The sequence below is a fragment of the Chelonia mydas genome, chromosome 5 (genome assembly GCF_015237465.2).
Source record: "Chelonia mydas isolate rCheMyd1 chromosome 5, rCheMyd1.pri.v2, whole genome shotgun sequence".
NCBI lineage: Eukaryota > Metazoa > Chordata > Testudines > Cheloniidae > Chelonia > Chelonia mydas.
The window spans coordinates 44,520,627-44,538,662 of NC_051245.2; the positions used below are offsets into that span (position 1 = coordinate 44,520,627).

General features: G+C 42.4%; 1 protein-coding gene across 6 annotated transcripts in view; it reads left to right on the top strand.

The window, feature by feature from the left end:
• The first annotated feature begins 1,468 nt into the window (after positions 1-1,468).
• AP3B1 (adaptor related protein complex 3 subunit beta 1) overlaps positions 1,469-18,036 on the top strand; it is a 338,592-nt gene continuing 322,024 nt past the window's right edge. For 4 of the 6 annotated variants that reach the window (XR_006291016.1, XR_006291017.1, XM_043547050.1 and 1 more), the window contains exon 1: positions 1,472-1,920. Coding sequence is in view for 4 of the 6 variants with exons in the window: in XM_043547050.1 (XP_043402985.1) it covers positions 1,790-1,920 (131 nt within the window). In the remaining 2 variants the exon portion in view is untranslated. Of the gene's footprint in view, positions 1,921-18,036 lie in introns of all 6 variants that reach the window. The other 2 variants (XM_037902963.2, XM_043547053.1) reach the window with 2 other exon arrangements.

Below are 18,036 nucleotides of genomic sequence, written 5' to 3' on the forward strand. Positions count from 1 at the left end.
GATAAAGTATACTAGACCTCATACAGCAAGTTTGAAAGTTGATCCAAACATTTTAAAATCATTATACAGTACCTGAACCATTATCTGTGAAAACTGTTGGTGGGATTATGTTACTAGTGAATACAGATTTCCTATTTGATATGGTGCTTGATAGGATTCTCAATATCTGGAAAGATGAAATAATAATAATTAATGAACAGACATTCCTTTCTATTACAGTGAAATGAATCAAAGCCCAGCAGATATGCAGGCTTTATTCCAAATACCATTGCACCCTGCAAGTGCTACATACAGGGGTGAAAGTAAAATGGAGCTCTTACTGGTACAGGGCTGCTCTGGCCTCCTTGGAAGGCATGGGGCCTCGGGTGGAAGGGGCGGGTCTGGGGTCAGCGTCCCCCAGCCAGTCCATCTGAGTTCCCTGGCCCACGCCGCCTGGGGCTCCAGCGGCGATTTAAAGGGCCTAACCCTTTTAAATTGCAGCCCTGGGGCAGCTACTTCTTTTGCCCCCCTCCACCCTTCGGAGGCCGGGTTGGGGCAAAAGGGGCAGTGACATTAAAGCGCTGCGGCAGCTCTTTAACATTGCTGTCCCTTTTGCATCCCCCATCTGCGGCCCTGCCTGGTCATCACTGCCCCTTTTGCACCCCCCATTGGCGGCCCTGCTGGTAGGGACCCGGCAGCGCTTTAAAGTCAGTGGTACGGGCTGGGACTGGCAGCTATCTTTTATCGGTGCGCTGTACTGGCCTGTACCGCCTTACTTTCACCGCTGACTACATAGTAAATAATACCATTGGCTCTTTTGCTTTCAATAATATTTAACACCTGCACTTAGTAATCGTTAATATTTTAGTATTGGGCCAGTAAATAGTGTTATGAGTCTATCCTTTAAATTTCTCTGTTCCTAGATGTTTCTTATTAGCATTTTCTAGGTCTTTGTTTCACGTAGACATGGGCATTATCATTCTGTTCATTTTCAGTAATACTTGTTTTACATGTTCTAGTTCATCCTTGAACAGAGGCATTACTTCCGTGAACCACTAAGCAATGTGTAATTTGAAGATCACTTTCTTTGACTTATGGATCTTAATTATTTTCTGTTTCCTGTTTTCCCTGTCTTTATTAATTTTTTTCTTTTTGACATTTTTTTGCATTCTATTTTTTTTTTAATCTCCCCTTCCTATTCCCCACTTAGCCAAAGGCACCATGCTGCATGAGGTGGGGTGGTGCTGTAAGATCAGACGTAAATTTTTCTGGCTTAGCTGAGTGCCATGGGAGCAAAGCAGAGAAGTTTGGCCTCTAGGCTATAGCACTGTACCTGTGAACTGCTTCTGTGTTTAGATATTGTATTGCTTCCTTGGGTGCCAATACTAGCCCAGGCTGTTCCCTTCCGCCCGGCACCGGACGTTGCCTCAGGAAGGAGACGCCGCCCTTGTCCCCCATCACAAAGATGCCGATTCTCCCCTCAGTGGAGAGGGAGGAGGGTGACGGAACCACACCACGCGCTCACACGCCGCCGGGTCACGCCAACAGCTTGGGCGGAGCCTCACGCGCCTTCTCTCTTCCCCTGCGGGCCGGCGGCCACTGAGTTGCCATAGTAACATTAGAACTCTGAGACTGGGAAAGTTCCGCTTCTGCAGCTCCGCCCCATCATGTGACACCCCCACCCCCTCCAGCCCCAAGCGCTGCCGTTAGCTTCCGGGAAGAGTCTGGTCCGGTGTGCGTGCGCTCGCGAGCAAGTTCCGTTCGGCGACAGGGCAACCGCCAGGAGAATAGCCGCCGCCGCAGCCGCAGCATGTCCGCGAGCAGCCTTGGCTATAATGAGCAGGGCGGGGAGGCGGCGCCGGAGCAGGGGCAGGAGGCGACGCCCACCACAGCCCCCTCCGTCCCCGCGGCCTTCGGGCTCTTCAGCAGCGACACCAAGAAGTAAGGGGGTGGAGTTTGGCGGTTGGCAGAGGGCGGGGGTAGCGGGTGCGGAGGAGCAGGGTGGGGCAGGAGGGCGTGCGGGAGAGCCTGGCATTGCGGCGGAGTGGGCAGGGCGGGCAGCGCGGGGGGTACCCTAGCATACACTGACCGTTACCGCGCTCCTGTGCCCAGCTGCATACGTTGAATGAGGCTCCGCTGGTTGATGGCCACAGACCCACTTGCTTAGTACACAACTTTTAAAAACAACTTACTTGGAGAGCTGGTTGCACGAACTTACAGCCCCAGGAAAACAAAACGATGCAAAATCAGTGCACCCTGGTGGCAGGGACTGTTTTTAGAACCAGTGGTACCTGGTGGTACAGGCGTTTCCTTGCAGGTTCTGAGTGTGATCGGTGCCTTTGTAGCAAATTGGTGACTACCATTTTTCTGATTGCAGTAACTAAATGTTTTATAAAGCATCTATTTAAGCAGTTGGTGTCTTTGTTAATAGATAACAGAACAAAAATACACTTTAAAATTGTTCTAGTTTTAAACTGTTTTAGGTTGTAGTTCATCAGCAGTTTTGATGCTTAATACCTAGCGAAAGATCATTTTATTTTTACAGGTAAATAAGCGTTCTAAAAGGTGCTGGTATTCTTATGGGACACTTGTAGTTATGATGTTTAAAGAAGACACCTCCATGGGTTGGTGTTAAACATAATGTGGAAGATGTTGTTTAGTTTTGCACAGTGGTCTCAGGACAAAACTGAGGAAATAGAATATCCTTGGATTTAGCATGGAGACTGCATAAGCATACTGGTACAGAGTGGTTGCATCCTCTTAAATCTGAAAGACAAGAAACACAACTAGTGCTAAATAGCAGAGTTCAAGAAAGACAAGGTGGGACAGGTAATATTTTTTCTTGGGTCAACCTCTCCTGTACTCCTGATGGAATTCTGCGCACAATATTATAGAATTCTGCAAATTTTATTTGTCAACAAATAAATGTGGAGGTCCAGCATGGCAGTGGGTAGCACAGGCAACTGGCTGCATGGAGGTGGGAGATTGCCCTATAGCCCCCCTAGGGCACAGACTCGGCAGTGAGGCTGCACCTGACCCTGACACAGCGCAAGGGTCAGGCATGCCCTAGAGATCCGTGTCCTGGGTGATCTCCCACCTCCGTGCAGCCAGTGGCCTGTGCGCCCCACTGCCACCCTGGAGCTTCCACATTTATTTATTCACAAATAAAATTTGCAGGATTTTAAAATACCGTGCATAGAATTTTTAATTTTTTGGTGCTGAATTCCCTCAGGAGTAGTGGGTAAAGCAACTCACCAAGGTTAGCAGCCCAATGCCAGGTCCACCAGTGTGGGCAGGCAGGCTTAGCCCAGCAGGGTCCAAATGTGAAGGAGCGTAGTGTGGGGGTATCTAGGTGTGGGGTGAGAGAGTTGTGTGTGGGGCAATATGGGTGCGGACAACTCAATGGATGGTCCAGATGCAGGGGGGATCTGGAGGCACGGGCTAGTTGGGGGAGGGTTCTGGGTGCAGGGGCAATGGGACTCTGCAGGGGGGTCCGGGTGAAGGTGGTTGTGGCTCAGTGGAGGAGTCCGGGTGCTGGGGAGTGGGGTTTGGAGGTGTGGGGATCTGGGTGCAGCTGGTTGGGGCTCAGTGGGTAAGTGGTCCAGGTGCGGGGGGGCTCATGGGGTGGTCTAGGTGCATATGGGGTGGGGCTCATCCGTGTGGGGGTTCAAATGCAGGGGGCTCAGTGAGGGCTGGTCTGGGTGCAGGGGTGGGGTCTGGATGCAGGGGGGAGATGCTTGGTGGGGGTCCAGATACAGAGGAGGTGGGGCTGGACGGGAGGGGTCTGGGTATGGGGGGGATCCGGATGCAAGAGGGTTGGGCAGATGGGGGATTAGCTCCCCATACGGTGACCTCCTGAGGTCCCTTCCAACCCTGATATTCTATGATTCTATGATCTGACCGGGCCCTGGCTGCTCTGTGCAGGGAAAGTGTGCTCCTTCCCCAGCCCAGCCGGGACTAGCAGCTGAGCCCGGCACAGGGTAGGAGCCATTAGCTGGGGTGGGGCTGGGGAGCACCAGGTGTGTGTGGGGTGTCTGGATGCAGGAGAGAGACTTGGCGGCGTGGGGGTTTGGGTGTGGTGGGCTCAGTGCCGGGGGTTCTCATTGTGGGGGCGTGAATCTTGGCAGGGATCTGGACGCATGGCGTTGGGCAAGGGTGGGGGTCTGACCTGCCCATCCCCGCAATGATTTACCTCTCTGATGTCTGCTCTGGGTGCTGGAAATAATGCACCCGCCCTGTTGGGGAAGGGTGCATGACCGCTCTTGGGGCTTCCCTTTGCTTCCCCATCAGAAAATCATTTTTCTGTGTGGAAGCAAAGAAATCTGCATTTGACATGAGTTCTGTGCAGAGTGGATAAAAATCAATGATTAAAAAAAACCAACAGTTTTTTTATTTAAATTGATTTTTCCTCAAAAAGCATTTTATCAAAAAATCCGATTTAAATAAAAAAAAATCTGATCTAAAGATATTTTTAATTACGATACATTATAGCGCAAAAATATCTCATCATGGAATAGGGATTATAAATTCTAATTCTATAGTATGAGACAATATATTCATGTAATGTTTAAGAAAAGTTTTGTAAATGAGTTCCAATAATTCATGGATTAGGGACCCAATCTTATGGGGTTCCAGGGGCTTCTGTCTAGTTTATTTAGGTAAATCTTTCTATCTACCCAGTGGGACTCGGTACCTTCTAGACTGAGCACTATCAGAGATGCTTAGTTTTTCAGTTCTCAAACTGTGGATTTGTGTCTCCAGAGACAACATGCTTGTTAACAGCAACAATGTTTATAAATAAATAAATCTATAGAGGTGAGAAACAAGAGACCTCAACCCTATTGTCCCTTTGCAAATTTGTGTATACCGTCAATCCCTCACCTTTCTCTAAAAGTGCAAAGTTTCAAAAAGTTCAGTGAATAGAAGATTGTTGGGGGCAGAATCTTGGCGAGGAGAAGAAGTCTGGAGATAAATGTGAGCAGGGAGGGACAGGCAGTAGAAACAAAAATGAAACTGTTCGAGCAGCATAGTCCAGAAGTCTCTCTGAGTGTAGCCTTCATTGATTTGAGATCTACCATACCATTCTCTCACTAGAAGGGAAAACCTATAATGGCAGCAGGCTGTAAAAGAGACCCAGTTTGGGAATATTTGAATGAAGTTCCTCTACCTGTGGGTCAGACAGGCGTGCATGCAAAATGCAAACAGTGCAACAAAGAAATGCAAGGCCTGGTTGCCGAATGAAACAACATCATGAGAAGAGTTCCTTCTCAGGAGGAAGCTACGTTGAAGATGAAGAAAGGAACATGTCTGAACATGCAGGATCTTCAGGTTGCTAAACTTTTTTATTTCATGCTTCTTTCTTAAGGACTGCCTGTCTTCCTTCTGGACTATTCTTGAATTCTCATGTTTGAGCAAAAAATATAGTCGTTACTCTGTGGTACTGTCATTTTAGATGCTGTTTTGATAAAAAATAAATAGCTGAAATAGGCAGATCTTCCTTTTACAATTTCACCTTTAAAGTAGAACTGAGTGTCAGTGAATGCAATGAGTAATACTAAATGAGCAGGATGATGATGATGATTAAATAACTGCATTGACTTATTTTGTTTAGGAGAATCCATCCTCAACATACAAGATTCTGAAGACTATTCACCTTCAAGATCACAATTATTTTCTATAGTTTCAGTTATCTGACAATGATAGTGTATCAGTCACATCATGTATGTCATATAGCCACAGTATATCATCTGTAGCGCAAAAAAAAACAAAAAAAACCACTCCATCATCCAGAAACAACCATAGATAAGTTTGTGATAAGAACCAGCAGGTTACAAAAAGAGGTAATTGATGAAAAAATTGCCTGGTTTGTATATCCAACAAACTCTCCTTTCTGTATGATTGAGAACCCACACTTCATTAGCATGGTTCAGTCATTAAGACCAGGATACAGTCCACCCAACAGAGTAGATGTCGCAGGCAAATTGCTGGATAAAGTGTATGAAAGAGAAATTGAGCAGTGTGCAAAAAGTCTAGAGCAGGCATCGGCAACCTTTGGCACGTGGCCTGTCAGGGAAATCCACTGGGCCAGGACGGTTTGTTTACCTGCAGTGTGCACACTTTCGGCCGATCGGTGGGAGTGCAATTGGCCAAACTGCAGATGTTGCAGGTAAACAAACTGTCCCGGCCCACCAGCGGATTTCCCTGATGGGCCGCATGCCAAAGGTTGCCGATCCCTGGTCTTGAGGGTGAAATTATTAACCTGAGTCTTGATGGGTGGAGCAGTGTTCACAATGATCCTGTTGTATGTGCTTGTGTGACAACAGAAGACAGGAATGTCTTCATTACAGAAACAATTGATACATCAAGAAATGCACACACACACAGAATACGTAAAAGAAGTAGCAGTAAAAGCTATAACAAACTATGGAGAAAAAAATCAAATGTCTAGTATGCAGCTTGGTCACAGACAATGCTGCAAATGTATCCAAGATGAGAAGAAATTATTTAGAAGAGAGTCCCAAGCTAATACCATACGGTTGCTGTGCTCGTTTGATGCACCTCCTAGCCAAAGACTTCAGTGTTCCAGAAATAAAGGCTAATATTGTTGAAATTGCAAAATACTTCCGTAACAACCTCTTTGCAGCAGCTGCTCTAAAAAAAGTGGGAGGAACTAAGCTAACTCTCCCACAAGACATGCGATGGAACTCAGTACTGGACTGTTTTGAGCACTATATCAAGAACTGGCCTAATCTGATGACAGTTTGTGAACAAAATCTTGAAAAAATAGATGGCACTGTTACAGCCAAAGTTCTCAACGTTGGGCTTAAGAGAAATGTTGAACACATGCTGAGTACCCTGAAGCCTATTTCTGTAGCTGTTTTATTGCTGACGATATTGAAATTTGGAAGGAACTGAGTGAGATCTTAAAAAGAGAAATATGCAATGACAGAGTTAAATTACAAGCATTAAAAAAAATGAATGAGACAATTACTATCTCCAGCTCATTTTCTTGCAAATATTCTCAGTACTCAGTACCAGGATCAGGCCATAACTGCTGAAGAAGAGGAGCTGGCTATGACATAGACATCCAGCAATCATCCCTCTGTCATAGCAACTATAATAAACTTGAGCGCTAAGGGTGAACCATTCAAGAAATATATGTTTGCTGATGATGTTTTAAAGAAAGTCACACCAGTGAACTGGTGGAAGTCACTTAAGCACTTGGATTCAGAGACTGTTGAAGTGATAATCTCACTTTTAAAAGCAGTAGCTTCTTCTGCCGGTGTAGAAAGAAAAAAGCAGGAAAGCTTGTTTTTCTTTTCCAGATTTTGAACAAACAGGAAAATGAAGATGACTGAGTTAGCTGCAGAAGCCAATATTTTAAGTGTCTCATGTTGACCTGGCTGACATAGTTGATTTAATTTTTGTTTTAATTTCATTTAATTATTTTAGTTAAAAACAATTTTAACAAAAACAAACCTGATTTTAAAAAACTTGAATGTTTAACTAAATTCAAAAATTCATATCTTGTTTTGTTAAAATATTATGTTTGCTGTTGAAGAAAAAAATTCCGAATACATAACGTTGTTTTAGTTAAATAAAACAATTTAAATGTCTGTCTGGTGGTGGTCTCCTAATATAGCATGGCAAGAAAATCCTCCAAATATTAATGATTAGCCTGTTGAATTGGAGATAGTTCACCTCCCCATGACTTCATAAATATCTGCTTCAATTATCTTTGATAAATGAAATAACCAAACAAGCATTCATTTTCTGATATAGCTGTAAAACTAATCTGAAAAGTTTTCAAACTAAATCACTTAAAAATGTATAGTGTGTACTTTCTAAAAGTGAAACCTACATCTATCTCTGAGTTGTGAAGAATATGTATTAAGGTTATAACAACAAGAATGCACTTTTATGTAGAAATCCATGATTAAATAGAGTCTTCCTGACTAGTGATTTAAATCAAATCCACCCCGATTCTGTGCTTGTGCTGTGGCTCAGAATTCCCCCAGGGATACTGTTGGCGAGAGAGACAAGCTTTTGAACCATACAGAGCTCTTCTTCAACAAGCTATTCAAGCCAAAAGAGTATCCTTCAGGAAAACGGAAATCCAGTCATCAAAAACAATGGAAATGAATGCAAATTATGGTCATGTTTACACGAGAAATTTCAGACCTGAGAGAAGACCTCTGTGGAGCTCAGAAGTTTGTGTCTTTCGCCAGTTGAAGGTTGTCTAATGAAAGATACTACCTCACCCACCTTGTTTCTAGAAAATTCAGTTATTTGTGTGTGCTTCAGTTGATTGTTTTGCACAAGTAATGAGTGCACCTGTGCTACCAAACCTAAACTGATACCAACTATACAATTCAATTGGGGTTTCTGTCATTTTTGAGAATTGTTATCTTTGTGATAATTTCCTTAGGTAGAAGACCTTCTTAGTTTGCCAAATGAGCCATTTTTCTGTTCCCCTGCCATTCCCCCTCCCCCCCATTTCTTTTAGCCTTGATTCCTGCTGAACTGACCTCCCTCCGTACACACACATTAACTGCACCTTTACCCCACTTCCTCACCACAGATTCTCTTAGCTCTGGTTCTGTAACTCCTCAGCTGGTGTGCCACAGGTGGATCAGTGGCTGGGGCTATAATAATAATTAATAATTAATAGCTAGCTCTTTGACAGTGGGTTTTTACTTGTAGCTCTCAAAAGCACTTTACAAAGGAGGTAAGTATCAATTTTTCTCCCTAAAAGGTATGTTGCAGTAGTTACTGGCCATCAACCAGTTTTTAGGCTTGAAGTTAGATGAAGGTTTCTAACTATCAGAGGAGTGAAGTTCTGGAACAGCCTTCCAGTTTTCCCCTGGGTCAGATTGACAGAGACCCCTCACCCCCCCTTTTTTTTTTGCCTTCCTCTGCAGTTTGTGGCATGGATTGCTTGCAGGTTTAAACTAATGTAAATGGTGGATTCTCTGTAACTTGAAGTCTTTAAATCTTGATTTGAGGACTTCAGTAACTCAGCTAGAGGTTATGGGTGTATTACCAGAATGGGTGGGTGAGGTTCTGTGGGTTTCAACATGTAGGAGGTCAGACTAGATGATCATGATGGTCTTGTCTGGCCTTAAAGTCTGAGTACATACAAGAATTAATTCTAAGAAGTCCTATGGTCTATATTATACTGGGGATCAGACAAGATGATCACAGTGGTACTTCCTAGTCTAAAAAACTGTGAATCTCTGAATTCTCATTCTGCAGGTGGGAAAACAGACAGTGAAAAAACTTGCTCAAGGTCATGCGGTAGGCTAGTGGCAGAGCAAGGAAAAGAAACCAGATTTACTGAGCTCTATATACATATGTGATGTGTGTAATTATGAATAAACATGGAAAAGTTAGGATAGTTGAAGAGCTCCTAGAGTGAATGTGTGTGTGTGTGTGTCTGATCTCTTACCCCTTAGATTCCCTCTGAAATCTCTAAACTTTGCAGAGGGAGGGGAAGATGTGGTAACTGAAGGGCTTGAAGAGCAAGCAACCTGTGACTTTTCTTCAGAGCAGGATTTGCAACCAGCAAACTTAGGGCTAGTTTATGTATGAAGTTATCCTGCATAAGTAACTCCACCTTTGTACACAGTAAGGGACAACTTCATGTTTAGACAAGCCATTAGTGGCTAGCCTGAGGAGTTCCAGTACTGGTGATGTGGGGAAGTACCTGGGGGGAATGGCTTACGGGGTTTGGGGGGAGGAGGGCGGGCAGCAGGTACAGTCTGAGCTGGTGATCTACAGCTGGCTTGCCACTGAGGACCCATGGATTTGGGACTTTAGTCAATTAAAAAAACACAAACAAACAAGCCAAAACTACTTCCTTGAGTATGGCTAGAAGACATGAGCATTTAATTGTCAAGAACAATTTTGGTGGTGGTGGTGCTTAAGAGGTTAGTTGTAGGATGTTTTCATGCATCCCTTGGCAAATCATCCAGAAGAGTGATACCAGAAGCTTTTTCTTATTTGCCCCTGGTTTTGGAGAGGGAGGGTGGCTGTATCATCCACCCCTCATGCAGAGCTCCAGTAAGAGTAGTTGGGAAGAGAGTCTGGTGTTTGAGTTTAGTTCTGTACACGTTGCCTGGTCAGACCATTTGAAACTGTTTTGCTAGAGGTGTTAGAGATAATTCCCTGTCCCTGTCCCAGGTCCAAGTTGATTCTCGTCGCAGTGAATGGATGGAAGTAATAAGTGTGCCCTCGGTATTCGACTCTGGTGGTGGCACAAGGGCTTTATATTGAGAATTGAATTGGAATTCCTCTCAGAATGGATTGATTTAAATCGTTGACTTCAATCTGGTTTTGCATTTGTAGTTTCTAGGTATTTTTGTGTTTAGAAAAAAAGTTGATTCTCATGGGCAACCACTAAACCATGTTGATGTGCACTAAAATATAGCCTTTACGCTCAATTTGGTTCTTCTTTTTATTAACCAGGAACTAAATCTATAGACATTTGTTCAAGCAATTATATAGCTTAATTTACACTTACTCAGATTCTTAATTATGTTAGAAAATGGTGAGTGATGCATTTCTTATTTACTAGATTTATTTTCTTTGGGACTTGTATCAAGGTCGACACGGATGGAAATTCAAATTTAATTCAAAATGCACAAAAACTAGCATTTAAATTTTTTATTAAACAAAGCTATCTTTAATTTAATATGTATATAAGGAAAAAAGTTTATCAAAACATGTTTTGCATTTTAAAGGTAGTACAGTAGACCACCATTTTATCCGGCCCTCGCTTAACTGGCACTCGGCTCTCTGCATTTACAGAGACCCTGGAGTCCTGGGTGTTGAAGTGGGTGATCTCTCCTGTGGCCGGTAGATGGCACTGCAGCATCACATTTTCCCATTCTCTGGGGTGTCTGGAGTTTTGATTATCTGATCTGGCCTCAGTACCAATTAGACCAGGTAAATAGGGTTCTACTGAATCTGTATTTAGTGAATTAAAATTGTTTCTGGTTGCTACAGGTATGTCTACACTTAAAAAGCTACAGCTGTGCCCCTGTAGTGCTTCAGTGTAGACACTCACTGCAGTGGTGGGAGGAGTTCTCCCATCAGTGTAGCTAATCCACCTCCCTGTAAAGTGGTACAGTACAGACCTGTTTAAGCGCAACCCGTTTACGCGCGAATCCGCTTAATGCATGGTAATGCTATGCCTCCCAGTGCTACCTATTTAACACACGAGACTCGTTAACATGCGGTACAGAAACTTGCTATGTAGCGTTAAAGATTTGCTCACTAACTCAGTGACCTAGAAATTGACAGGAAGTGCAGAGCAGAAACATGTTGTACGTTTTTACCGATATTGGTAAAGATGTATCACGCACGCTTAGTCATTGTCACGCTAGAGAGATATATAATATATAGTAAAAAGAAAAGGAGTACTTGTGGCACCTTAGAGACTAACCAATTTATTTGAGCATGAGCTTTCGTGAGCTACAGCTCACTTCATCGGATGCATCCGATGAAGTGAGCTGTAGCTCACGAAAGCTCATGCTCAAATAAATTGGTTAGTCTCTAAGGGCCACAAGTACTCCTTTTCTTTTTGCGAATACAGACTAACACGGCTGTTACTCTGAAACCTATCATAATATATAGTAGTTATATAGTAATATATATAGCACATTAGAAAATTTTAACCGTAGGCCTAATACTGTATAATGGCAGAGGACAAGTGTCAGCGTTCCTACACTGTAGAAGAAAAGCTAGCTGCAATAGATAGAGTAAGTAGCGGAGAAACCCAGGCCAAAGTTTCAAAAGATGTTGAGATTGCCAAATCTACTCTCTGAGGATGGCTAAAAAACGAATCTAAACTGAATGGCTTTGTACAAAATATCGATTCTGCTGCGAGGCTTAAGCGAAAATGTGTGTGCAATTCAGCAAAACCCACAATAGACAAAGCCGTGTGCATGTGGTTTGCTCAGGAAAGGCTGAAAGGAATGCCGCTAAGTGGGCCAATTCTTCAATTTTTTAATGGGGCATAAATCATTCCAAGCCAGCAAGAGGTTTATAAGTAGTTTTAAAAAACGTCATGGCATAGTGCAAGTATCGACTTCTGGAGAAAGCTGATCAGCCAATAAATCAGCCGTGAACGCGTTTCCTGCCGAGTTAAAATCTATTTATTTGGCGAGGATGTCGTTGAAAAGGTCAAAATTTTGCCCACAGAAGCCCTTAGTATTGTAGAAACTGTTGTAAGATTTATGGAGGAGCAAAATGGGGAAAATATCAAAATCATTTATCTGTGGCAAATGACAGACTTCATAAGAAAGAAGAAAAAAAATGCGAGCCAGAAAGAGCAGAAAATAATGTCTTTTTTTTCTAAGTGAATCACAGACACTTTTTTCAGCATGGCCCTCTTAACCCACGGTCCATTAACATGTGGTCGTGACGGCTTGACTTCCGACAGCTGCGTGTAAATGGGTCTGTACTGTAGCTAGGTAAACAGAAGAATTCTTTTGTTGACCTAGTACTGTCAACACTGTGGGTTAGGTCGGCATAGCTGTGTCTATCGCGTGTAGATTTTTCACTACACCAATGTATGTTTTCAATGTAGACCAGCTCTATGTCCTTCAAGATTTTAGAACTAGTAGATTTCATCCTCATACATTATTTTTATTCATAGATTGGAAAAGGAAAACAAACTTTCCTGCTTTAACTCTCAGTTGGTTTTTTATCTTTGAATGAACTAGTCATTGAACTCAACTAGTTGAATAAACTGAAATGAAGAAAATATTCTCTCTGTATTTGCAGTAGAGGCTACTGCTGTCAAAAGGTGGTTTAGCCCTTCAACAAATTCTGGTTTCAGGTGGTTTAGCCAGTGACATCCACCAGCTCAGTTGCTTGACCTTTTCTAAAACTTCAGCAGCAAACATGTATTGCTTAATATTATTGTTTTTAATTTAAATTATTTTAGTAGATTATAGTAATTTAGGCCTTAAGATAGGTAGTCATACTTTCAAATTTAATTTTAAATAAGTTTTTTTTAAAAATAAACCTGTATTTGATTTAAATAAAAAAATACAATTTAAATAAAATCTTGACTTTTTAAAAATCTGCGTATCCACTCTGATTTCTCTCCGTGGAGTCCTACTTGTAATCCAGATGGAGGATGGCAAACTTTTTTTTTTTTTTTTAAAACACTGTAGGTATGGTCATTGGGTTAGTGGTATAGGAGTGAGCATAGGTCTTCTGCCTGCTTTTTTAAAATATGGAGAATTTTTTACTGGAGACTATAAAGTGACTGTCATTTGTTTTTGGCATACAATCGGCTGATCTTCCCTTGACTTTTTGAGATGCTATAAGTATCAAGGGCATCCACAAAAACAACAAGGAGTCCGGTGGCACCTTAAAGACTAACAGATTTATTTGAGCATAAGGTTTCATAGGTAAAAACCCCACTTCTTCAGATGCATGGAGAGAAAATTACAGATGCAGATATAAATATACTGACACATAAAGAGAAGGGAGTTACCTCACAAGTGGAGAACCAGTGTTGACAGAGCCAATTCGATCAGGGTGTGGATATAGTTCGTTCCCAATAATAGATGAGGGGGTGTCAATTCCCGAAGGGGCAAAGCTGCTTTTGTGATGTGCCAGCCACTCCCAGTCCCTATTCAAGCCCAATTAATGCTGTTAAATTTGCAAATGAATTTTAGTTCTGCTGTTTCTCTTTGAAGTCTGTTTCTGAAGTTTTTTTTGTTCAAGTATAGCTACTTTCAAATCTGTTATAGAATGTTCAGTGTTACCAATTACACCTGGTAGGACACGCACACAAATGGTACGAATTACACCTGGTAGGACACGCACACAAATGCTGCGAATTACACCTGGTAGGACACGCATTGTTCGAATCTAGGCTGAGGCATATAAACAAAGTCCACAACTGCAGAGTTCCCAAAAGACACAAAGTTTATTACGCTCGAGCATGGTGCCCCCCTACTAGCCAGGAGGGGACCCTGAATACAGATTATACAAAGGTTATATACTTTTTAGCAAAGCATGTTGCCCTCGTGCATCGGAAACCTTAGCCAATAAACAAACCCTCTTCTTATCTACCACCTATCCCTGCTTGGTGCATTCCTCGTGCTAAACCAGTATGTTAATTACACAGCATGGTCCTAAAGCCATGCATCAGTAACTTTTATTATCAGGATGGGAGGCCTCACATCAAAGGCCGAGAGATAGGGAGTTAGAGACTGACAAAAAAACAGATACTGGGAGTCAAGGCAGGCTGGAGACAAGGAGGAGGATTTTCACAGGGATTCAGTATCTAAGGATCACTCTTCCTGGTGTATGATGTGCTTGCTTTTAGACAATGGTGGGCCCCAAACCAAAATGGAGTCACATGTGCTAACTTTTCCTTAACACCAGGAAGATTGAAGTGACTGGCTTTTGTATGTTACCATTCCTGATGTCCGGATTTGTGTCCATTTATTCTTTTACATAGGGACTGTCCGATTTGGCCAGTGTACATGGCAGAGGTGCATTGCTGGCACATGATGGCATATATAACATTAGTGACGTGCAGGTGAATGAGCCTCTGATGGTGTGGCTGATGTGGTTGGGTCCTCTGAGGGTGTCGCTAGGGTAGATATGGGGACAGAGTAGGCAACGAGCTTTGCTACAGGGATTGGTTCCTGCGTTCGTGTTTCTGTGCTGTGGTGTGTAGTTGCTGGTGCTTATTTGCTTCAGGTTGGGGGGCTGTCTGTAAGTGAGGACTGGCCTGCCTCCCAAGGTCTGGGAGAGTGAGGGATTGTTTTCCAGGATAGGTTGTAGATCATTGATAATGTGTTGGAGAGGTTTTAGCTGGGGGCTGTACATGATGGCCAGTGGTGTTCTGTTATTTTCCTTGTTGGGCCTGTCCTGTAGTAGGTGACTTCTGGGTACTCTTCTGGCTCTGTCAATCTGTTTCCTCACTTCCCAGGGTGGGTATTGTAGTTTTAAGAGTGCTTGATAAAGATCTTATAAGTGTTTGTCTCTGTCTGAGGGATTGGAGCAAATGTGGTTGTATCATAGGTCTTGGCTGTAGACAATGGATCCTGTGATGTGGTCTGGATGGAAGCTGGAGGCATGTAGGTAAGTATAGTGGTCAGTAAGTTTCCGGTATAGGGTGGTGTTTATGTGACCATCACTTATTTGTACTGTAGTGTCCAGGAAGTGGATCTCTTTTGTGGACTGGTCCAGGCTGAGGTTGATGGTAGGGTGGAAATTGTTGAAATCCACGTGGAATTCTTCAAGGGCCTCCTTCCCGTGGGTCCATATGATGAAGATGTCATCAATGTAGTGCAAGTAGAGGAAGGGAACTAGGGGACGAGAGCTGAGGAAGCGTTGTTCTAAGTGAGCCATAAAAATGTTGGCATATTGGACATTTGTACTTAACGCTGGGATTTCCAGAAGTGCTTAGTGTTGTCCTTTGTCCTAACTGCGCCTATTTGTAAAGCTCCACCAGACTTCAGTGGAAGTGTAGTTAAGACAGGATTTTCAAGAGTGCACAGGACTATCTTCAGTCTGTCTGTTTAGATTATCGTGGTGTAAACTTGGAGACTTTCTTCTTGGACTACAGAGACACCCTGAAACAACCTCACAGATAGGCATTACTAGTCCTCCCTCATCTCAATGGATTGTTAAATCTGAAGCCTAAAGCTGGCTGTTTAAACATCAGTTTCTTAATTAGCTGGATGTTTGTGCTAAAATGATCACCAGCAAAATAGTTAATGTGTTTATCCTATAAACTGCCTCTCAAATATCCCTTGGTGCTAGAAGTCCCAGATGTCCCTGGCCCATTTGTTTAAACTTCCAGTTTTCCTTCTAGCAACTTTTTAATGATGGACTTAAAAATTGTCAGTACAGAAATCTGATACAAACATTTTGTGGTCTCACAGTTAATGATATTGGCTTCCATAAATATACATATTAGCATATTAATTAGTATGGCTTATTAGCTGTGAACTGGAAAAAATACACTCTTTACTGCTAGTACTTGGCATGTTAGAATTTGGGAATGTGGTGTGACTGGAGAGACTAATATATCAAATTTTAAGTTCTAACTGATGTTTATAATAGAATATTGGGGATTGTCTATTAGTGTAATTTTTATGATGCATAGAGGGCCGGATGAATGGCTTCTTAAGCATCTATATGCAGTTATCACAAAGGACTTCTTTCTGGGAGGTATATGCTAGAGTTCTCATGCAGCTAGTAGTAAAAGATGGTTGGGGTTTTTAGAAGATCTATACATTTTTTAACACTGTCTTACACCCAATTCAGGGTAATTCTGTTTCAGACCTCTTTCTGACAGATATATTAATCACTGAACTAAAAATTAGTTACCTTGGTACAAGAGATCACAAGCTGAGAATGTTCATCATGTACAAGCGGTCAGTAGTAATATACTCAAAATTACATTAAAAAGTTAAGGTTGTAAAGGTAAGCATTCAAAAGGTAGGAAAAGCCAGTATTTAGGTTGCCTATGTTCGGCTCTCCAATGTATGTTGTAATAGTCTTTTAATTACGTTATTGCATACTATTTTATTTTTCACAGGACACCAGCTTCATTCAGTGGACAACAGTGACGGTGCTTATCAAATGACAAGCTATTCAATATTTTGTTTTCTCCTTGTTGTTCAATGTGTGGCCTCATGTCTTATTTACTATACTGTTTTCAACCCCTGCTCTGAATACAGAATTATTAATTTCTTCAAGGGTTTTTCTGTGGCATTCATCAGCATAGTATCTGAGTGGTTTACAAACACTAAAATTCATTTTCACAACACACTGAGACATGGGGATCTTATCCTTTTTTTACGCATTGGGGTCTGAGGCATAGAGAAAGATTAAGGTTGGAAGTATTCACTAATTCTGAGTGCCCAATCTGAGATGCCCAAGACTTGGCTTTCAGAGTGCTTAGTATTATAAAGCATTTCTAAGTGCAGTACACATCCCGCACTGATTTCAGTTGCAGCTGTGAGTACTCATCCCCTTTGCAAGTTGGGCACCCAGAAAACACAATTAGTGAACAGCTTTGAAAAACTTGGCTTAAGTGCCTAGCATCACAGAGCAACGCTATGGCAGAGATGGGAAGAGAATCCAATTCTCCAGGGCAGCATTGAGAGCAGCCTTAACAATCCTTTCTCTTCCAATTCCCAGCCTTATTCTCTACACACCTTTCAACATTGGCAACAAATGAGGCAGGGATCCTATAGACAACAGCTTCCACTACACAATCGTGATTCATCTCCAGAACATGCTCCATCCTGTGCACTGATTGATTCAGAGGTCCAGTGGGGAAAAAAGTATGTGATCATGTAATCAAAGATTATCATGGTGCGTACACACAAAAGGGCCAAATTAAGGTTGCCTTCCCTCCCCAAATTCCTGGGGAAGGGATCGTTTCAGTCCAGGATTAGAAAGGGGGATTCCTCCGAAGTTCTCATCTTTTAGTGTTTCTGCCTGCAGAGCTAGAAAATACTTCAGAGATGGCCAGCAGGGATCAGAGGAGAGCAGAGTGATATGCATTGCCTTCATGGGTGAACATGTCACTTCAACAATACTGCCAGCCCTTTCACTTCAAGAGTTTGTGTGAGTTTGGATTTCTGGTTCCTATTTCAGTGATGTGGTGATATGGTGTTCATGTCTTAAGACTGCTGTGCTTGCCTCTTAAGTGGTGGAGTTTAGTAGGGAGAATCAAAAAAGTTCTTTATCAAAGATCCATGTAATTGCATGAATATTCACACAAAAGATAAGAAAAGAATGAGATTTTTTAAACATTGCTCTTATTAATTATTAAAGTTGTGTGATTAGTTATGTTAGGAAAGCAGTTATTTTATACATCTTTGTTTGGCTCGGCTAAAGATAATTTTGAGCCAGAGCTTTTGCAGTAAATGTTTGTGATTAGAGAGGCGATGGGAAAGTCTTAGAATGGGAGAGATCATTCTGACTAAAATTGGAATGTGCAGTGCCCCTTTCTCACCTTTCTTTTGTATTGATTGAACCCAAACCAAAGAGGAGAGAAATATAATC